This window comes from Sceloporus undulatus, chromosome 7 (assembly GCF_019175285.1).
Source record: "Sceloporus undulatus isolate JIND9_A2432 ecotype Alabama chromosome 7, SceUnd_v1.1, whole genome shotgun sequence".
Taxonomy (NCBI): Eukaryota; Metazoa; Chordata; class Lepidosauria; order Squamata; family Phrynosomatidae; genus Sceloporus; species Sceloporus undulatus.
This window is the reverse complement of record NC_056528.1, coordinates 44519807-44543611: the sequence shown is the minus strand read 5'-3', so window position 1 is coordinate 44543611 and position 23805 is coordinate 44519807. Positions and strand designations below refer to the sequence as shown.

The 23805-nt window shown below is 40.9% G+C and overlaps 1 protein-coding gene across 5 annotated transcripts in view; it reads left to right on the top strand.

The window, feature by feature from the left end:
• Nucleotides 1-23805, top strand: part of DACH2 (dachshund family transcription factor 2) — a 321363-nt gene that overhangs the window by 206186 nt on the left and 91372 nt on the right. For all 5 annotated transcript variants that reach the window (XM_042480324.1, XM_042480323.1, XM_042480325.1 and 2 more), the window contains one exon: nucleotides 15864-15995. In XM_042480324.1, coding sequence (XP_042336258.1) covers nucleotides 15864-15995 — 132 coding nt within the window. The remainder of the gene's footprint in view (nucleotides 1-15863; nucleotides 15996-23805) is intronic.

Below are 23805 nucleotides of genomic sequence, written 5' to 3'. Positions count from 1 at the left end.
GGGGATCTACAAGTGCTTAGGGCCAAATGGTAAATGTGCTTGTTTCAGGCAGAGAAAGCACTACATGGTGATGCCTCTCTTATATTCTTCAGTGGTACATATCTCCATGACATAAATCAATCACAGTTCACATTCCTTGCGAATGTGTTCCATTATATGTTGAATTAGCCACACACTGAAAAATTGTCCATGCTTTTGAGTGAGTCCAAAAGTCTGTCCACTTTATCGCAAATGACTTTGCCAACATATGGAAGAGAGTTACCACCAGCAAGCTGAGAAAGGGGGGGGGGGAGAATAGGTGGTGTTAGGGTAACCTGCAACCTGTCATCCCAGGTGGCTTCCAAATGCTCCATCTGCCTAGGAGTTGAGAAGTTACCATCAGTATCTTTAGAACATCAGCATCCATTTGAGCTTCAGCTGTATCTGTGGCACTCAGATCCAGCCTATTGGCATGCATAGTAACTAGAACATTTTACTCTAAAGCAAGCATACTAAAGAGGCATGCTTTGCTTTGCTGGAAGCAGAATGTCGAGAATGAATTTAGACAAAGAGGCAGTGCACCAGCTATATGAAGACTTATGAGAATGGGAACCTACCTTATGAGAATAGGAACTGATCTCACTTGTTCCATCTCCTAATTCTGTAATTCTAGACATAGGAGTTTTTCATATGGGATGGATCCTGTGCAGAAACCGAATTTAAACTAGGAAAAAAACCCATAAAAGTAGGTAGATTTTCGAACAACGTTGGGGATTAACCCAAACAAAAAGTGGACAAAACCCACAAAAGCGGGTAGATTTTCAGATTATGTTTGCTTGAAGGAGAAATAACGCAATCTCTGGAGGTAAAAAGGAGTGGGTTTTGGTTAATGTCACATTATTTCTCCTTTACACAAACACATCTGCAAAACAACCCAATTTTGTGGTCCCCCCCCCAGACTTTTAAATCCTGTTTCTGCACAGGATTCAAATAATTTGCCTCCGTATGATAAATTCCATAGAAATATAAGTATTTCTATGTGGACAGGTTTGATGAGGGACGGGGCACCTGTCCCTTTGTTGGTTGTATAAAAGAGGAAATTTCAGCAGTTGTGTGACAAGAAACACCCATTAAATGAAAAGGACCCTGTCCTTTATCTCATCTGGTTACTGTAGCATCTTCTCTTTTTTGAAAAAGGTATCTTCAGTCCCTTTTTGAGGATTAATGAAAGATGAATGGATTACAGCAAATTGTATCTGCATCCCTGTCCAAGATCTACTCACAGAGGTGTAGCTGAAGGGAGGTGGGCAAAATAAGGGCATATACCCTTTCATTTAAGGATTCTGCACCCCAATGAAATTTTCCTCCAGTCCCCAAATTTCTAGTATTGCAGAGATGGAAATAACAAAAATCATGCAGAACTAAAACATTTATCTTTGCTGTGTTCTGCATTCCTTCAGTCACTTTGCTGCCACTTTTCTTTGGATGCCTAAACTGTATTTCAAAACGGTCAACTGAACTTTTAAATTAATGTGACAATAGCAACTTGGGGAATGGAGGAAACTTTTATTGGGGAGGAGAAATCTTATTTGAGAGAGGAAAATGCCCACATTCCCCTTCCATCACTATACCCCTATCTACCAAGTACAGAACGTCCATCTATTTAACTGTGGCTTACTCCAGAGATACTCACCATGGCCCTTTACAGACAGGCCAAAATAAAGCTGCTTCAGGTCACTTTGGAGGTATGGTGTTTCAATGATGCATGCATCTTAAGAGTCTGGAAGCTGCACCAAAGCTGCCCTCCAGTCCTTAGGACTGGAGCATGGCTTTGGTGCGGCTTCTGGACTCTTAGGACGCATGTATCATTTAAACAGCATACCTCCAAAGTGATTTGAAGCAGCTTTATTTTGGCCTGTCTGTATCAGGCCTATAGCTTCCTTTTCCCACTACCTATGAATTTTAAAATAACATGTTGCAAAACATCTTCCACCATCCTGAATTGTGTTTGGATTAATGCACTCAGGAGCAACATGCTTTACACTCCGTATGTTTCCCTCAACTTGCTTGCTTTATTGATCCCATCAATAACAATTATTAAAAGTGTAGGAAACAGTTGCTTAATTAATTTCAATTGTAGTGACAAGATTGCTTTATCTTTCTTGCCTAGCTAGCAATCCTGTTTTTAAATGGTTGAAGCTACACGCAAGCCCTTTTGGAAGTCACATTCAACACAACAGCGTACAGCCTTTTTCTTTTTAAGAACATTGTACTTTGCATTTCTAAGGTATGACATCTCTTTAGCTCAATAAATCTGGGGACAAATAAGCAAGTGGGAATTATTTCTTGAAGGAGCTCACCTGGAATACTGTGTCCAGTTTTGGGCACCATGATTCAAGAAGGATGTTGAGAAACTGGAGCCATGTGTCCAAAGGAGGGCGACTAAAATGGTGAAGGGTCTGGAAACCAAGCCTTATGAGAAGAGAGATAGAGAGCTGTTTAGCCTGGAGAAGACAAGATTAAGAGGTGATATCATATCCCTGTTTAAATATCTGAAGGGATGTCATATTGAGGATGAACAAACTTGTTTTCTGTTGCTCCAGAAACTAGGACATGGAGAAAAGGCTTCAAGCTCCAGGGAAAGAGGTTCCACCTAAACATTAGGAAGAAGTTACTTCCAGTAAGAACTGTTCAACAGTGGAATACGCTGCTGCAGAATATGGTGCAATCTTGTCCTCTGGAGGTTTTTAAAGAGAGGCTGGATGCCCATCTTTCAGGAGTGCTTTGACTGTGTATTTCTGCATGGCAGCAGGTTGTACTGGATGGCCTTTGTGGTCGCTCCCAATTTTGATTCTATGTTTTTATGAGCTAGAAAATATACTACAATGACTGGAAGCCTGCTAGTGATATACACATGCAGAAGTCTTGTTTTGGATGATGCTCAAGGAGCTGTTCCTTGTGCAACATCCAAAAACATTGCCCATGAGGCAGCTGCCCAGTGCCATGTTCACTGCTGAATGAGTGGAAATAAGGCCACCAGTCAGCACCTATTCCAGGTAAAGTTTCACCTGGAGAAAGGAAAATATGTTGTTCTCCCACAACGGTGGGTGAGCAACCTTATTCCTCTTCCTAGGATGCTGCTGCAGTTTCTGGTTACCTTCTCCTTTCCCCTTGGCAAGTGAATGCCCACAGCAGTGCCCCACAAAACATGGCAGCTGATGTGGAAGAGAGCTACATGGCGTTATGCTTGTGGAGCATTACACTCCAGTGTAGGATCTTGACTTGTTTGAGATTCCTTTCCAATCTCAATCTGCTCTGGCCCCAGAGGAAGCAGAACAGCAGCCAGACCTAGCTCCAATGTGCCAGGATTTACTTGCTTTTCAACTTAATTCCCCATCCCCTTTTTCTGGTGTGTTGTGTTATATTGAAATTGCAAGCCCAAAGGCAAGCACTGTTGAATTAACTATTTTTAGGCCAGTCTGGGGGCCTTTTTGGATAAATGATGGAATGTAAATGCGTCTAATGCATTAGTTAATAAATCAGACATATTGGACTGAGGACAACTCTTAGAGTGGAATGGGTCACTGTATTTTATTCCTTAAGCTCTATTTCAGCGAGAAAGTAATGGGGAAAAATCACCGTTTGTTTAAAAGAGAGAGAGGGGGGGCAACCAAGTATCTTGTGACACCTTAAAAGACACAAGTCTAACCTACACTGCAGAAATAAGGCAGTTTGACACTGCTTTAACTACCATGGCTCAATGCTATGGGATTCCATTTAGCCTTCTCTGTTAGAGAGCTCTGGTACCACAACAAACTACAAATCCCAGAATTCCATTGCATCAACCCATAGCAGTTAAAGGGGTATCAAACTGCATGAATTCTGTTGTGTAGATGCCGCCTAAGTCTATCAGTCTGCAAAGCTTTCCGTTTCCTAAACTTTTCTGCGGTAGACGTTAAAGTTTTACCCAAGCTATTAAAACAAAAACTAAAAACCCTCAAAACCCAAACTTCAAATAGAAGGTAGTTCATTTCAGCCATGATATCACTCCAGAATTGAAGCATTATAGAAAAACTAAACAATGCCAAATGGATTTGGCCGAGATCAAAAGCCAAATCTATTTGTCCGCTTTCATCTTTGGTGCTCCATTTCCTAGGAGTCTGACCTTAGTCAAACATCTATTAAAGTTAGCTTTTTGATCTCGATCTCTTTCCCTGCAACCCCTGCCTTTAAAAAGAAGAAGAAGAAGAAGGGATGGGGGTCAATCTTGGGGAAAAAATCTTTCAAAGACAATCAGGCTATTGTGTTTTTAATGTTCTACCAGCATCTAAGTAAATAGGATTCTCTGCTATATGTGATAGAACACTGGTCAAATGGGACAATCATTTTTGTGTATGAGACAAGAATCAAAAGGCAACATTCTTCAGAGGCTGTTAACTGGAACAAGAAATTCCCCCTTAGGTCACTGTTAGCTGGTCAATCTTATTGCCTGTTTTGGTCCTTTGATAAAAAGGGGGAGAAAGAAAATGCTTTGTAATTTGATAACAGGTAACTGCATTTATTATGTGTTCTCCTTTGCGAGTCAGAGATGACTGGGGTTTAATTAGGAAAAAGGTCCATTGACTACAAAATTATGACTCAGGTTTCAGTGTCTTCAGGGAGATGGTCGCTATTAACTTCTTGTTCCCCTTCAGCAAAATTATGGATGTGGTTTATTTGTATTACTGTTCTGAAAAAATAACCTCTGTGCTTTTAGTTATATTTGTTTAGTATTATCTCTCCTTCTTATAATGTGTTTTGAAAGCACAATACATAGAGTACTGTGCATGCGGGACGCTCAGTACATTATGTTCCAGAGATTTAAATGCTGGAAATTTGCTCTTAAAAAACAGCATCAAAGTCTTTGGCTCCAAGTTGGAAACAAAAATGGACATTTTATAATGCATGCATGAAAGCAACGTAAAGAAAGGGAAGATGAAACTATGTGCCTGTACAGACAGGCCAAATAAAGCTGCATTGGGTCACTTTGAAGATACGCTGTTTAAATGACACATGCATGTTACGAGGCCAGAAGTGGTGCCAAAGCTGCACTCCCATCCTTAGGACTGGAGCATGGCTTTGGCACAGCTTCTGGCCTCTTAGGACACATGCATCATTTCAACAGCATATTTCCAAAGTGACCTGAAGCAGCTTTATTTTGGCCTGTCTGTATAGGCCCTATATTGTATAACCTAAACATGTTGGAATGTAATCTCCATCATCCTCAGCCATTGGCCATGAGGATGGGAGCTAATGGGAGTGCCACCTCTCCATATCTTCTCTTTCCACCAATTTTATTAAGGCTTCTAGTGGTTGGAAACATCTTGCTATCAAAAATTTCAGACTAGAGCTCCCAGTCTCTTATCATTGACCATGCTTGCATTTTCTAAGAGTCCAAAATATCTGTTAGGTCCAAAATTTCCTATCCCATCCTTGGCTGAATACCTTTATCAAAGTGGGCAGCATTGGATCTTCAACTATGTTGATAATTGGCAAATATATTAAAGCTAGATTTAGCCAACTGTTTTTATTGCTATTTATGTTTTATCTTCTTGGTGTCTGTATTTGTGTGCATGTTTGTGTACACATCAGCCCTATGTTTGTTCTGAGAAATGTTGGAGATTGTGGACTCAAAGTATACCCTCAGTTGGCAGATCTTGTCTACTGTGATGATGAAAATGTAAAAGCTACTAGCAAATGTTTGTTCCAATAGGGGTCTTTTAACGTTTAACAGTTGCTGACATGTGTTGAACTATGTGGGTAAGTCTTTGTCCAATCCAAATATAAAATACAGAGTTTAATATCAGACCAGAGCCATTTGGGATAGAGATACAAAAGGTACAGTACTGGTAGAGAAAACGACCTACAGTAATAGTCAAAGTAGTATAGATGATGTGGTTAACATATGTAGTGAGCTAAGAAGCCTTTGTCCCTACTCAAGGCACAGGAATAGTGCTAAACCTGTTGATGAGTTCCTCTGCTCAGGGATAGCAGTCAAGGATAGACTACCTCAGGAGGCTCAAGTGTTTTTCTCCACTGGGTTTTGAATAGAACCATTTCTTATCTCAGATCTCTGTCCATTTATTGTTCAACACAGAGATTGACCTCTTTGTCTAATGTAATATTCCACAGGGTATCACTAAAATATGGCTGTGTTTAGCACAAGAGAGGATGAACAGTGATGTGAATTCCTGATGTTGTGGATCATGTCATTAGGTCCAGAGACAAACATGGAGCGAGAGGTGGCAACTGGATTTGCCACATGGTCTGGTTCCTGTGTCTTTGTCTGTGCTGTGAGGTCTATTATTTCTTGGGGAGTAATATTTTTATATTGGGCAGCTGTCTGTAAACTAGTAGAGAAGTACCACCTTAAGCAGAATTGTTATTATCTAGGATGGATTGCAGACCTGTGATAGTAGTTTTGGATGGTTTTAACAGATACTATAAGTGACAATATAAGTGACAACCAATAATGTTCTGCTTTGATCAGTTCTTGGTTTCTCCTGTATAGGATTGTGTCTCAGAGCCCTTGTCCAGTAAGCAGATTCAGATGTATTGAAGAGCTTGCCTGTAGACAATAGATTGTGTAATATGTTCTGGGTGGAAGCTGATATGTGTAAGTACAATACTGTATCTTTGGGGGTACATTCCTGGACTTACTGTAAAAACACAGATAATGGCTAACTCTTTTGAAATGAATGACTTTCAGTGGAAGTTGACCATAGAGTTATGCTGGAGGACATAGAGATTCCTGGAAAGAACACTTCTCTCCCACTTGACTCTACGGTCAACTTCTGCTGGAAGCATACCATAGAATTGCACTGGAGGACATTGAATGTCTATAGAGAACATCTTTTTTGGACATGCGTAAGTGAAACCCTGGATACTGGGCCCAGAGATACAGGGATTCGTACTGTATGTCTAGGTACCTGTCAGTTTGCAATATATAGTAAAGCTCATTTGTCCATTATGTAGGTGTACGGTGGTCTCAGTTTAAGGATTTAAATCAGGGCCATTTCAGACTATAATCACCACCAAATGAAGGGAATATAAAACCAGACCATCAGAGTAAAACAGGTACTCAAGAGCAGTCTTTTACTGTGGAAACTATAGGCTGACTATAAAAAGGTGAAGGAAATTGTCATGGCTTATCTCCCATTTAAAGGATACCAAGCTAATTTAGAATGTTTACAACCCTTCAGTGTCGAGTATTACCAGAAAAAAGCCCTAATAGAATTTACTGTTGCTGTGTTCGGTTTTGAAAGAGAGGGGTGATTGCTTTATGTTCATGCAGCAAAATTAAACCCCAGCCCCAAAACACCCCGTGTACTCTGTGAAAATATTTTTTATTCCCCCTGTCCTTGGGATTAAATGCAAAATTCATCAGCAGTTCCATATTCTGGTTTGAAGTTTGTGACTTTGAAATATGGAGCCGGGCTGCCATTGCACAATAGACTGCAACGTGATGTCATCTGAGAGATTGTTCTGCGACTGGTTCAGTATAAGTAGGACGCTAAATCCAATCTGTAAAATAAGAGGGTGATTTACTCTTATTCGACACAGGGGAAATCCTGGTCGCAACTTTTTGACTTTATTTATTGTAAGAGCTCAAATCAGTTTCTGATATGCATGTAACATGGAGGTATCGGCTGATCTATGTGTTTGTGGGGGTCGGCCAAACCTATAAATCAAATTTTCTTTTAAGTCTTCTGGAACCGTAGTAGAAAATGCTGCTGGGTTTTAAAATTGGGACTTCAGACAGGAAAATTTATACAGGAATGCAGTGGTGCCATCCCAGGTGGAAATTTGGAGCAACAGTCAAGGAGCTTGTTCAGAAGAATAACCAAGAAGGGCCCTCCACTCAGCTGGAGAGGTTTTACCCAGGGACAGCCCTACCCTAAGCAAGAGAGAGGCTGCAAATACTGAGAGATTAAGGAGTGGTAGCAAGGTGAGAGAAGATAGTGCTGCACCAATGTGAATGGATGGTCCAGATGAAAATAAATAACAGTCCCACTCTATTCTATTTTGGTCAAACCTCACCTGGAATTCTGAGCACCAGTTCAAGAAGGATGTCAACAAGCTGGAGCAGCAAGCCAGAGGAAGACAGCCAAGACAGCATAGCAATAGCATTTACAGTTCTATGCTGCTTCATAGTGAACTGAGCACTGTCTAGGTAGTTTACAATCTGTAAGTCAATGCCCCCAACCATCTGGATACCCATTTTACTGACCTATGAAAGGATAGAAGGCTGAGTCAACCTTGGAGCCCTCTGGGACAGAGCTCACAACATTGTGGATGCAGTACTGGCATTTAACCACGTCACCTCCAGGATTCCCCAAGATGATCAAAAGCTGAGAAACCAAGCCCTATGAAGGACAATTTAGAGAGCTAGGTATGTTTATCTTGGAGAAGACTGATAGGTGACATGATAGCCATCTCTAAATATCTGACGGCGTATCATGCAAGCTTGATTGTTGATCACCAAACCAATGGATTAGAATTACAAGAAAACAGCTTCCACCTAAACATTAAGAAGAACATATTTACTGTAGAAGAGCCTGCTTCAGAGGCTGGTGGACTCTGTTTTTTGGAGGTCTTTGTCTTGGGCGTGCTTTAGTTGTATATTCCTCTCAGTCTACTTAATTTCTGTAAGTGGGTTGGACTGCCCTTGTTGTCCCTTCCTCTTTTATGATTCTATGCGTCTTGAGATGAAGTGTACCACATGATCTCCAACCCAGCCTTTTGCCCCTCAGATGTGGTGGAGAACATGATTTCATTGCCAGTGCTGAAGTAAAATCCGCTCTTGGTCTACTTAAGATCTGTTTGTGGAATGTGGGAGAGGGCAGCATCACCATCTTGGCCTTTGTAGAGCTCAGAACATGGTGCCTAGCATCGATCATTTGGTTTGGCACCTCTTGGCACCTTGTTCTGATCTCAGGGGGAGCAACTCATGCCGGCACAGCAGGTCCCATTGTAAATAGCTGGGAAGATCCAGAGCAAAAGGTGAATTATTAAAATACATATTAAGAGTGGAATGATACAAATTCAATATGCTGATCTGGCCATAGGTCAAAAGGACAGTTTGCACAATAATTGGGAATTGGGACCTGCATCATCTGGACTGATCGCCAGGTGGATGGGGGAGAAGGGAGGATGTATTCTTTCACTGTGCACACATGCACAATCATGCTATTCTCAGTCTTTTCAGTCACATTTTGTTTGTTTGTTTGTTTGTTTGTTTGTTTGTAACATTACTATCCTGCTCAGCATCTGGAAAGTCTCTTGGAGTAGATTATCTGAGGGGGGGGGGATCTGGGTCTCCCCAGCTTAAGGTGTTTAGCGCACAGCTAAAGAAATGCGACTTACCACTGTCCAATTCTAATTTGGCATGTATACTGATATTATCACATGCGTTTTGCCACTGATGGGGTGAATCCTGGGTAACATCCGACTAGAATCAGAGCTCAGGTGGCCTCTTTTCAGAACTGGGAAGCTCCTGGCTTTCCATATCATCTGGCTGAGCTCAGATTCTAGCTTGAAGTTACCCAGGATTCAGCCGGTAGCAAAAAGTTTGTGATAATATAGGATACATCCTGAATTAGAATTGAATTCAGCAGCAGTAAGTCAGTTTTTTCAGCTGTGTACTAAACTCCTAAATCCAAAAGACTAATTATTGTATCACATGTGTAATATGTTTCCTCCAAAGAAAGTCTCATTATATTCAATGGAATTTGCTGCAAATATGCAGAGGAATGTTCCCTTAACTGCTCAGTCTCATTGCAATCCAAGGTGTTGTGTGTGCTTATAGCACTTATTTGAATAAAGCAGTTGTCACTACAATTATATGGAGTGCATTGCAGGAGAAAAAACACTTTGGTGATTTTTCTGGACAGTCAGTTTCCATCCCCTTTCCCTTTTTGTTCCCCTTTACTTGTCTTCCCTGCCTCTCTATGTTTCTCTTTGTGATCCTGAGGTCAAGCTGTCAACTGTACAGAATAAGATAAAAGTTGCTGGAACGAAGCTCACAAAAAGTATTAAGTATTACAAATCTGACAAGTCATTCCCATAACCTAGACTCCAAAAAGAACAGAAAATGTCATGAAGTCAGTCAGCCATCATAAGCCAGGCCTCTGTGAAGAAATGAAGGGGAAAATACAATCTAAGACAAAACCTAATCTAGAAAAGGACTATGGTTTCCTTTCAGTCATTCAACTTAGAAGCAGTTTTCAAAATATGAGACCAGAACATTATGTTTATGCTTTATCCATAATGTTAAGTATTTTATTATTTTGATAATCTAATTTTTTTGGTAGAGTTTAGTATGTCTCAACACACACACACACACACACACACACACACACACACACACACACCTTCAGGTACAAAGTTCACTTCAAATTGCAAATTGTCCAAAAAGATGTGGCCAAAATCCCATAATTCTTTTGTGGTCAGATTAACCTAACACCCATTAATGCCATCTATGTGCATTCTCTTCAAAAGACATAAAGCTCAGCTTCATTTTGCCATAAAAGGCAACAATGGCTGTATCTGCACTTCAGAAATAATCCAGTTTGACACCACTGCCATGGCTCAATGCTATGGAATTCTGGGAACTACAGTTTGTTATGGCACCAGAGTAAAGCTGGTAAGTTCAGAAATTTAGAGGCTTGGATTGGAATTGATTTGGTTTATTGAAGCTTTTCTAAGCTTTCCCAAATCACTACTGTGTGTTTTTGCCCATAGCGCCATGTTTCAGAGAGCATTTTGGGGAAGAACTGGAGTAAGATCCACTAGCTCAAATGAAGGTCCAGAGAAGATAATGGAGTGGCTTCCTTCTCCACTGCCAGCTTCTCTCCTTGGACTATTTTCTGCCTCTATGGCCTGGTACATACAGGCCCTTTGTGATGCCCTCGTCATGTGCGAGGGTTGCCTGGGGGCTGAGCGCCCACACACCCCGCAACCCTAGCATGTGACGAGGGTGTAACAATAGCGGCACCCTGTAAACATGGGTGCCACTACTGTTACTCATTATGCCGCCGCCACGTCTTTAGAAGAACCCACTTTTTGTGGGTTCTTTTTCCGCTGGTGGGAATCTGCACAGTTTGGTGGCTGCGGCTTCCCTCCAGCGGAAAAACAGGCGCCAGGAGTCTGCCCTCTTTGGGCGGTCTGTCCTGTGCCATTATTATAGGAGACTTCTGGTGGCTCAACAGGAATGAGAAGCCTGTGGCCCTCAAGATGTTGCTGAACTCCAATTCCCATGAATCCTAGTCAGGTTGATTAGTAATGAGATATGATGGAAGGTATAGTTTGTCCACAGAAGAGCAAGCAAAGATTCTCCTCCTCTGTGATAGGGCCTTCAGGAAATGCAATGTCAGTGTGTCCCAGGTGGGCTGAGGTGGCAGTTGCTGACAGATCCTTTGGCAACATATCCAGATGGAGGATGATATCTTTGCCTTTTCCATCAGAGAAGGCCATGGTTTGAGGCACTCCAGGTAGCTTGAACAGGCAGTGCCCCATTTCTGACAGGTTTGGGTACCACCACTTGAAGGTGCTCCAGTTGCCTTGAGGCTGTGGATCGTCATAGAGCCAGCTTACCTTGTGACCCCAGTGTCTGAGCATAGGCCAGCATTTGGCTCATTGGCCAGTAGTTGACCATTTGATCGGTTGTAGTGTGCCTTCAAGTCATTCCTGACCCATGGCAACCCTAAGGCAAACCTCTTGCAGGGGTTTCGTAGCAAGAATTGCCCAAGGGAGGTTTGCCATTGCCTTCCCCTGAGGCTGAGTGTATCTGATTTGCCCAAGGTCACCAATGCGTTTTGTGGTTGAGCTGGGCATCAAACTCTGGTCTCCAGAGTTGTAGATCAACACTCAAAGCACTACGCTACACTGGCTGTAATGCTTTTCCCCATTTGTTCATAACCCTTTACATATGTTGTCTGGAATCCTGCTAGAGACACATGCATAAATTTGGCTTTTGCACATTTACACCTGGTTTGGGATTTTTTGCAAGGAACTTTTCACTAGTTCCTCATGCAACAGCCAAGATGCCATCAAGGCATAGCCTTTTGAAAGACCATTATCTTCCATATGAGCCTGCCCATGTTTTCAGATCTTCTTGGGAGTCCATTCTCTCTTTCCCACCATCTTCTGAGATACATCTGGTGGGAATATGGGAGAGCCTTTTTGGTGGCTGCATCCAGGCCCTGGGATTCCTTTCCAAGAGAGGTCAGTCTGGCATTCTCCTCCTTAATCTTCCATAGGCAGGTAAAGACCATTCTGTTTCAAGAGAAACAACACATGTAATGTATCTTCTTTTAATGGGTTATTTTTAACTGTTTTTAACTTTATTAACGTCTATCATTTAGTTTTAGCTGTGTCTGTTTTACCTCTCGTAAAATAGCCTGAGTCCCAGATGGGGGAAAAGATAATAATAATAATAATTTACTTGCAAAGGGAGAGGAAGGGAGGCAACCAGGCAATGCTGGTCCTGGCTGTGGTTTGGCGTCTCTGGGAAGAGAGCAACCACATTTCCCCCAGAAACAGAAATGCAGCCAGGACTAGAGATGTGAAGACCTGCAGAAAAATTAGGGGATAAATCATTTTTTGTCCATGTTTATCTTGAATCATGGTAAAATAAAATATTCCATAATTAATTTTGGGCAGAAACAGATGGTCATACAGGAGCGGCTTGACACTTCCCCTCTGAGCACCGGATCATGGCAACCGCATGCCGCAGCCCCGATCCAGCTTTTGTTTGGTGCAAAAAGAGGCAGCAAAATGCTGCTCCTTTTTGCACCAGAAAAAAAGTGGCTTTTCTGCTGCAGTAGTGCCTTTTGAGCACTCATGTGGCATATGAATGTCACGCCGCCAGAGTGCCGCAATGCTGCCCAACGTCTAGTTGAGTGGGCAGCATGATGCCAGCTTCAAGGTAGAGTCAGGGCATGCATCATCTGTATGCTATGCCCGCATGCCACCAGGAAGCCGGCGTATTATGCCAGTATATGCTGGCTCTTTTTTCATTTTTTTTCTTGTTTTTTCCCAAGGGGGGAGCGTTCCCATTTTTCCCCAGACAAAAAAGTCTTTCCTGCTGATTCACTCTTATAATAATCCAGCATGGTATACAGGTTTAATATCCTTTATCCAAAATGCTTGGGACCAGAAAGGTTTAAATTTTGAATTTCAGAATATTTGCATATATATATTAAGATATCTTGGAAATGGGAACCAAGTTTAAACACACAATATTTTAATACGTTTATATTAAAGCATGTATTGTGCATGAAAACAAAGTTTGTGTACATTAAGCCATCAGAAAACAGAGGTGTCATTATCTCAGCCACCTATGTGACAATTTTGGATTTTGGAGCAATTTAGATTTTGGACTTCTGGATAAGGGATACTCAAATGTACTATTGTCTTCCTGTTATATGTCTGTTGCCACTAAAGGGCCACTTGATGAGTTTGTGACTCAAATAAACATGGAAACCTCCTTGTTCAAAGTGAAGTTTAGGGAAAAAAACACGTTTTCTCAGTTCATCTTTGTTTAGCAAGAATTAGTTAGGCTGCTGCAGTAATATTTGACTTTGCAGGCTGAGGGTGTTGAACACATTTTCTAAAAAGGATTCACAAATGAGCCTTAGCTGAAATGAAGCTGGGCAACAGTCTCAAATACACACCATCAAAATCTTCCAAAACAGAGAGTGTCTGGGCGCTGACTTTTCCCTTTCCGATTTTCAATATGGTATCGTGCATTAACATTTCATAGCGCCAGATGTTTCATTGTTGCCTTTAAAAGAACATCACACTTGACCCACAGCAGCTTTGAATGCCAACATTGCGCACGGCTGATACGTACCCAAGAATCGACATGTTTAGATGTGAAACAATGACAGAGGCAAGCTGGTTATTTTTGCCTGTTTTCTTCCCCGTTTGAATATTGTTCATTGCAGTTTGTTGTCTGTTAACTTAATTAAATGCTTTGTTTTAATATGAGAGCCTGTACTGCAGCACTGTGTCTTGCCATTCAAATGTAATTAATGGCATACCTCCAGATTTGATTACTTATAGCTCCTCTTTGGTTAATTTACTTGTTTGCAATTTTGACTGAAAAGCTGTCCAACTAATGCAGAGGGATTGGTTTGGGTACAACCAAAACGAATTACTGAACCATGGCAAAGTGTGGGGGAGTTAGTTAAAGAAAAGTACTCCGTTCAGAACTGGGATTTTTTTTAAAGTAATGCATTAGTAGTTACTCATTAATTTTTCAGTGTGCCATGTTAGCTGTTACTTATTGCTTTGAGAGAAGTATGTTTGTCCCATTGTTACCACCTTACTTTTTAAGTAAATCGTCATCTCCTTTATTATGATTATCAATATTTTACAAAAGAAAAATTAAAAATAGAATAATGGCTAGAAATGGCAAGAATTTGCCCAAAATTACCACCCAAAAGTAATATTATTAACTAGTAAAAAAAAAAAAAGATAGCACTGTTGCCATTTTTATTCCCTTGTTAACCCCAAAAGCAATTTATTACAAGTGATGTTGCTTGCAACCTGGTACTTCCAAACACTAGTTAAGTTTGTACTTTCTTATTCCGATCCACAGGCCAATGTGGCGCATATTAATAATGCCTTCCCCATGGCAGCCTTAGCATGCAGTTCTGTTTTGCCGCTGCCATTGTACATGAATTAAACAATTGTTCAAGGTGTTGTGCTGCTGCTGGTGATTGCTTTGTGGCTAATTGTGTTGGAATATGTTTGTGGGAACCTTCTCTGCTTCCTCTGACCTGGCATCCTTAAAGTGTGATATACAGTACTTCTCCAACCCAGACAGTATGGCTGATTGAGACATTGGCTGTAAGCGATGGTTCTTATAGTCCAGCACAACTCACCAATGCCAAGGCTGACATATATATAGAACATTGCATTGGAAGTGGACATAAAATGTAAAGACCTCTGTTATTTCTTTCCTTTTAAAGATGTCTCTATAATTTCTTTTCTTATATTTGGGAGGATTCTGATTTTATGGGAAGCTCTGCACAGTGAGAAAAGTTTAAACCTTTGTCCCTTTTTTTCACATACAGTGGTAGGGATTACCAAAAAAACAACCTCATTTGGTGTTAATTGCTCCGTATCCAAAGAGATGAAGGAAGAGAAGGGTATATTGCTGCCAGCTGCATCTTTCTATTCTTAGCAGTTACTCCATGCCTTCCAACTTCCCTGATTTGGCAGGAATAGTCCTGATTAATTTTTAGTTGTCCCACTTTTCTAGCTGCTTTAAAAATGCCCCACTTTCTCTGTCCTCCTCACACTTCCCCCCAGTATCTCCATCTTACTTCACTTGCTGCAAACTGCAGCCTGGGCTCACTCACGATTTCCAAACTGGTGGCCCAATTTCAAGATTTCTCTGCTTTTTAAAAATAAGCTAGAGATAACTTTGGAGAATGAGGCTTACCTGCTTGCCTCTTTTCTCTTTGTTTTGGTGTAGTAAGGTATTATGTAGGCAGCTGCTGTTTACTGTGACTTATGTAAGTAGGCTCAAACAGCTAAAGTAGGATTGGCTAGATTGCTCTTTCCCACCTTAGAATTGCATGGTTTGTTGAGTCACAACATTGCAAAGTAACAGTTGCTCGACACCCAAAGTCTGTGTTTCTCCATCCTTCTACCCTCTTTTGAATGCCAATGATGCTAAAAAAAAATTGAGCTGGAGAGAGGATGAGGAAAAAAGGGGGATAGGTCTGACCCTTTGCAAAAAGGATCTTCTCTGTCAGATGCTTTAATAATGAAACGATCCTTGTATTTGAACATTTTGCTCATTTTCCTTTTCTGTCCATTTTTGCTGCTAGGTCTAACAGCAGCTGCTATGGCCGAAGCAATGAAATTACAGAAGATGAAGCTAATGGCTATGAACAGCCTCCATGGAAGCGGGAGTCAGAATGGGACAGAGTCGGAGAATGAAGAGCTAAATTCCAATGCAGGTAAAGATAGTCTGACGGATGGACTGTTTGCATTTATATCCCACTCCAGGCATTATACTCAAATGCAACTGGCCACATTTTGTGCAGCAGGAAAATAAAAATGTGCTGTGGGAAATAGGTATCTTGCTGTTGACGTTCTGGGATTTATTCAGGAGCAAGATTAATTCTTAGCAGAAACAGATGAGAGAAAGAAAAGATTATGGTTACCTTTCAGCCCTTCATAAAGTTATATTGATAGTATATTATTGAGACCAATGATCTCCCTGCTCCATCTGATGCTAAGGAGGTTACAGGCAAGAAGAGATGTGCAACTGCTTTGGAGCTAACTGTGTTGCTGCTGGCATTGTCAGCTGCACCCACCAATGCTTTTGGATCCCAGCTTCAGGGCTCACCAGCACCCAGAAAATCCTGCTTTTCATCTCCAAATTGTGTAATGACTTTCACCATTACATACATTTTGGCAATCCTGGTTTGGTCCCCAGTGCCATCATATCCCAGGAAGAGTTGTTGTCATACTGTAGGGATGGAAAGAACATTTTTAATTCTTGTTCCCAGATGCAAAAATGGAGTTTTCCAACATTTGAGAAAATGCATTGGGAAGAATAATACACCAATAAGAATTTTGTGTATTTTTCCCTCTGATATTCTGAGCTTGCAAAGTATTGGAGTTATTATGCAAAGAAAAACACACGATTTATTGTGCAAAACCCCTGTTTTTGATGCAGAAAATGGATTTCCTGTACAGAAAACAAGTGTTTTTCTGCAGTCAACCCATGCTTTTTCATGGAATAATAATTTCTCTGTGACATTTTGGGGTGGTCAAATACAGGGAGAATAGTGTAGGAGAATATTTATTTTCTTCCAAGGGGGACGGGGATTGTCATAATTATTTGTCCTCCCATGAAAGGATGAAAAAGTCAAGGATTTGCCTCCCTATCTCAGTGTATCTGCAATATGTGTGTTGGTGAGGCTGCCTCAGTCACTTTCTATGATGCACTGTATAGTCATGCAAAATAACTTGTGCCTCCTTGGCCCTTTTGTTTCTTATGTGCCAGAACTGGGTGTAGTTCTAGACCTTTCCAGAATCCTTTTCTGGACACTGACATACTTTTCTGCTCTGTGTGTGCCTTCATGTTGCCTGTTGACTTCTGATGACCCCATGAATTTCATAGAATTTGCTTGGGCAGGGAATGCTGGTTCATTCCTCTGAAATATGGCCTACAGCAACTGGTTACATAGAATCATAGAATCATAGTTACAGTCTAAAATAAAAGAAAATTCACATAATGGGGAGGATGCATGGAAACTCAGGCACAGACTCTCCATGTTCTGAGGCCCCTTAGACTTGTTGAATGGTTGCTGGATGACAATGGAGGAGAAACAAAGGCCAGTGTCACTGGCTTTAGTAGAGATGCTGGTGGTGAACCTGCTTTCCTTCTTTTCCTTTACTTCCAATAATTAACTCAGTAATTATAACCGTCTTGAGTAGGGACAACACACTCTGCCTTTTTGTGTTTTCTCATGGGAAAGAAAAAACCTTCCATTGTCACATTGCTGCTATTTTGGGTTGTATAAAGCCCAGAATAGGTCTATTAGAAGAGACTCACAGATGGAAAAGTGGCCAGTTGCACAGCTGAACTCAGTAAGTTGCCTCTCCACCTTTGTCTTGATGCAATATGACTCATGTTGCATTCCAAACCACCCCAAAACATAATGTTTTGGAAGCCATCCACAATTGACAGGAAAGGTCTATGCACAATGGAAGATTTCCCCCCTCCTTTTCTTTTTTGGCAACAGAGAAGGCATTGTTACGTTGACAGGTTTCTTGAGAAATGTTGATCACACCTTTTGATTTTTGGCAAATGACAATCTTAACAGGCAGTCTTGGGGGAAAAGGGCTGTGTATAAGTCTGCATTCACAGGGTAATCATAATAATTAGCTTTCGTAGAGCACATTTCATGTGTTCAAAGCATGTTTTTGTTTATCATGCTGGCAATCCTTATGGCACCCCCTAAGATAGGCCAGTATTATTGCCCCCAGTTTGCAGATCGAGCAATGAAGCTTGAGAAAATATTTATTTCCATACTAGGTTTTTTATCCCACTTTTCTTCAGTGGAACTCAAGGCAGTGTACAGTGAAGCCACTAGATGGTCTCCCATCCATCCATTGACCAGGCCCAAACCACCTCAACTTTGGCAAAGGTGCTGCTTGATGTGACTTCTAACTATGAGCCCTTACTCACAGACATTGCAGGACAGTGGAAGGATACCTCCTGCCCCTCCATCACTTTCTCCCCTGCTTCTCTCACGCCCAGCTTTCTTTGAAATATTTAGAATATTCATTTAAAAATTAAGGTCATCATTCTGTGTCAGCTCTCCTGGTTTGATCCCCCCCCCAAAAAAAAGCCTGACTGAAATGTCATCACCCACATTCTGATCACGTAAAAATGGACCTCCTTCTTCCCATGCACCCGAAAAACAGTAAAGTAGTTTTCAGGATGGGGAATTACTATTGTGGCAATAGTGTCACAGTCATGACTAGCAATCGTAGATGAGTAACGGTTCCATATTATGATCATTACTTAGTTACAACTGTGACACCATTGCCACAATCATAACTCCACCCCAGGTTGGTTTTTCTATTGACCAGCAGCACTTCCTTCTTGTCTGGATTAAGACTTGGTTTATAGCAATAGCAAGTACATTTCTATTCTGCTTATCAGTGAACTAGCACTCCCTAAGTGTTTTACAATCTGTAAGCCAATTTCCCCTAATAAGTACTCATTTTACTTATCTGTGAAACGATGGAAGGCTGAGTGGACCTTGGAGCCCTGCCTGGAATCAAACTCACAACCTTGTGGCTGCAGTATTGGCATTTAATCACTGCACCACCAGGGCTCCTTAGCTTTTGTTTTAGCTATTTTAAACTAAGTTTATTCACCTGCATCCAGACCTTTACTTGATCTACACATTGATTCAGTCCTTCCTCAGCCTCCTTGGCATTAGTTATAAAGGAAAGATAGAGCTGGGTACCATCAGTATAACGAAGATGCCCAACCCCAAAGTTCTGGATGACCGTTCCCAGCAGTTTCATGTAAATGTTGAAAAGCATATCCCCACAGACCAATGGTCCCTATGTACCACCCTCTGGGAATTTTCAGCCAAGAAAGACCAGGACCATTGCAAAGCAATGCCTCCAAGTCCTATATTAGCCAACAAGGCTATTTCTGACCCATAACAAGGCCTGAACCCAGACTAGAATGGGTCCAGGTAATCTGTGTCATCCAAGAAAGCCAGGAGTGGTGTTTCCACCACTCTCTCTAGGACTTTACTTAGAAAGGGGAGATTAGAGACTATACCTTTCCTGCTGTCATTGTCATTTACCTTTTTATATAGGTGGCCATTTGCCAATTGGTAGCTAGGGAAGAAGTTTCTAATAGTAGGTTGAGCATTTTTAATTGATGTATTTTTATATTCCTTTTAGCACACTAGTGTTTTCTATACCATAATTTATGCTTTTACTATTACAGTTTGTAAAAAAAAAATGCTTATTTTAAAAATTGCATTGTGAGACGCCATGAGCTCCAGTTTTGGGAGACAGGGAGATCAAATCCAATAGACAAACAATGACTGCTGTTCTGTTAGTGACTTACATGGAGCAAATTATTTGTCATAGTGCAACATATTTATTCTGCTGACAGCAGCGGAGGTGGGGTAACCTGCACAACATCATTGCGCATTGTACATACACATTGCACATTATGGCTTCTTTGCCCTTTGCATAAAGACACAAAGTTGTGGATAGGTGTTTCACCATATTACTATTTATTATGGCGATTGCATAGCTGGTGCAGTATATATTTATGCTATGCTGAAGGAATGTTGGATGGCAGCCCACATCTGTCAGTGCTTTTTTACACTAAGACGAAGCTGATTTTGCCAGCATCCTTCTGGCAACTTCAGAAGCATAGTAACCTGCCTCATTCTGCATCAGATTATTGGGTCTAGCTAGCTCAGTATTATCTACTCTTACTAGTTATGGCTCTTCTGGACTTTAAACAGGCTACCTGACATCCTTTGAAATAGACATGCTAAGCGCTAGAGCCTGGGATAACAATATTCTTGTTGCTGTTGTCATGTATCGAAGAAGTAATCCTTCTAGCAGTTTCGGTTCTTTGTCCATAATACCCAACATAACTGCTTCTGCTGACATTACAAAATTTACCTTATTGTGACATCCTCAACATTGGTTTGAAACATTCTGAAACATTTTTGGCATCTTATTTGGGGTTAAATACCATCTATAGATCATCTGATACAGGTTTGGCTTTAAATCACAGCACAAAGTAAAATTTGTATCTGTAGACCACATTTACCACCACCACCATTATTATTATTATTATTATTATTATTATTATCCTTTATTTATAAAGTTACACAGCGCTGTACATACAGTCTTTTTAATTAGACGGTTCCCTGCCCTCAGGCTTACAATCTAAAAAGACACGACACAAAAGGAGAAGGGAGTAGTGGTGGGGAAGGGGATGAGGTCCAGCAGTTCCTCTCTACCTCCGAGGCCTGGACCAAGGCAGATGGACTGGAGGGAGGGCTTGGCTTCATAATGGATGGTTAATCTTCATCCAGGGAGGCAAGTGACAATTATGCAAGGCCTGGGAATGCTTCTCTGAACAGGACGGTCTTCAACTCGCCATACATCCATATGAACATTATGAGTCAAATTTTGGGGCCGACTTTTCATGTGCTCTTTTACAGCTCTTTCATCTTCTGTCTCCATTTGCCTTCCATAAGATTTATTTCTCTTGATGTAAGCTCTTGTTATCCTGTTCAAAATGTATTTTGGAGTATTCTGATAATGCGGTCTAGTACTCTTTCAGGTTGGGGGATTCTGGGAAATAACTTCTCAATCTGGGAAAGAAGAGCACAAAAGGCTCCCCATCCCAATCAAAAGAGTTCATTGAAACTGTGAACCACCCATAATAACATTGTGTTTGTGCATGATGTCTCTTTGCCAAACATCCATGAAGTTCTCTCTCTCTCTCTCTCTCTCTCTCTCTCTCTCTTTCTCTGGAGCCATGCGGTCTAAATGAGTGCTAAAATAAATGAAAGGGTGGTGTAAAACAAAAATAAAAGGAGATTGAATTTTGAAAGTGACTTCTTTCAAAGGCGGAAAGCAACAAAAAGCCGACAAACCAGGAGCCACGTTCCGTGCGGCAAACATTTTATTTTAAGGAGACAGACCTACAGTTTCTTTGATTTGAGGTTGTGTTTAATGGCTTCTGTAATGGCTGCAACATGACTCCGCATCTCGATTTCAGCATGAATAACAACCTGTTTGTGTTTCATTTAGCTCCAGATGAAAAATTCTGCCTTTTTTATTGTTTTAGGAAATTAGTCTGTGTACTATTGCTCCTGGAACTTTATAATTAATCACTAAAGGTTATGGCTGTTGAGAGTTTGTGGGAAATAGACGCCTGAATGGTTATAACTGTAGCTGTCACATCAGAAAGATAGGTTTACACCAGTAGAGTTTGTTATTCTTTTAGAGAGATACAGAGGCATACAGACATAGGAAGAAAGAATTTGGAGCAGCCTATTTAGCTATAAAACTATGGGGAGAGATCTCTTCTTTCTTCCTGCATTGCTACATGACGACTTCCAGCCAAGAGCCAGAAAAGATACGGCTTTAAATCTTTTTCACTCAAGATGATTGCCTTGCCATGTGTGGGTTTTTAAATGATTAAACTGGCACAGGATAGATGTTTGGCAGTCTAACTCAGACAAGTCTTTCTTTTCTAAATCTCTCTTTCTTAAAACATAGTTCTAATCATAATAGAGCTTGGAGAGTTATTTTTCTGGACTACAGAAAAAGTTACTTTTTCGTATTCCATTTTTTAAAAAACTTTTCTGAGTTCTGTTGGAATTTCTTGCAGGAATGACTTTGTGGAGATAGCGCCTCTTCTTCCAGATGGGTCTTCCTTCCAATTTCCCAACTACTTTTAGCACAGTCCGACATTTTGTCCATGACAGATTGAGGCTTGGAGCTGACGGATGCCCCAAGACTTGAATACGAAGCTTAGGGAAGAGAGTACATGTTTCCTGTTGGCTGCCATTCCCATTATCTGCAATATTTATTCTCCATCTATAGCAAAACTCTATGGCAGTCCTATGGTACTGCAATAAGCGGTTGCTGTTTTGTTGGTAGCAACAGATTTTGCTTTGGGGGACAGGGACAGGATGAGGACTTTGCTCCTCCAGTTGAGAATCCTACTCCTCACTTAAATTTTTAATTCAGTTCCCAAATTTCTAGTATTGCAGAGTGATGCACTGAAAATCACCTTGAACTCTTCCATTTGCTGTGTTCACATTCCCAAACTGCATTTTTAAAGTTCTAAAGTTACTGCAGTTCTTGATATGTGAGGACTTGAAGGAGAAATTCTTTGGGGGGGGAGGCAGAATTCTTGTTGGGTGGCAGTGCCCTCATTCTCCCCCATAGCTACATCCATGGGTGTCTTAAGGACTAACAACCCATGGTCAACAGCAGATGGTGTATTGTCACACACACCCCGAGACAGGATACTTGCAACAAGCATAGTTGGCCAATTTCAGTTGGCCAATAAAGGTTTCATTGTTTGGTGGATTTTTGTTTGAATTTACTAAATGGCCAGCACAGCTACCCTTGCATGTTACCCCAAGACAGGCTTCGCCAGATCGAGTATGCTCCAGAAACCACAGACTCCCAGTTTTCTTTATGTTAAAGAAGGTGCATTGTAAACTCCCATCATTATTCAGTCTGGAAGCCAGAAGAGCTTTGTCTGTTGAAAGCTCTGAAAGGTGGAAAGATGTTCAGATGCTTGAGGACTGATGCTCAGAAGACATTCTTTGTCAATTCCTGTGCAAGGTTTTCAGCAGTGTTGGCAGAATCCAGAATCACTTCAGATGCTTGTCTAGAGCAAGGTTTGAAGCACCTAATTTGTGTCACATGCTGTCTTTTGAGGTGCTGCACTTCCTTTGCAGAATATTTGAGGTTCATTTGAGATCCAGCTGTCCCTTTACTGCTCAAAGTGAAAAGTTTCTTTCTTAGGGGTTTATCAAACTGGGGCTGATTTTGACATTAAAGAGAGATTAAAGCGCATTGAAAGCATCCTGCAAAGGAAGCGGAAATGGTGAGTAATTTCACTAATGATTGTTACACACAACTGCACAAATAAAGTGATATTGTAAATGCATTGTCGCTTAAATCCCAAAAGTAAAAAGATGTGCATTAATGCTTCTTTGTGACCACTTTAATGACGGGTTTTGTGCGATGGGATAAACTCCTGATCTCCTTCGTGTGATAAACTCCTTAGGCAGAGAAAACTGAATTTATCAATGAGTGTCTATACAATTATATCTGGGGGGGGGATGTTTAGATGCTGTATAGATAAAACTTCCCAAATTGTAGCCCCAAACTGTGGTCCAATGAAAGACTTTTCCCATCTTGGGTTGTTTCTCACAGGCAACAGACTTGATGGATAGTTTCTGCTCTTCTGGAATAGTCAAACAGATAATTTTAGAGACAAACCATGCAAGCTGTTTAAGGGATAAAACAGTTATCTTGGCTGTTATTTTCAGAGTTCGCAAGCATGGTAGCAGAGATCCTCTCTCTCCACCTGCATCCTACAGACACCATTGCCAAAAAAGACTTTAAATAGCATTAAATGGTTCAATAGCATGCCTTTTAGGAAGTCCAAATGTAATAGTAATAATAATAATAATAATAATAATAATAATAATAATAATAATAATAATA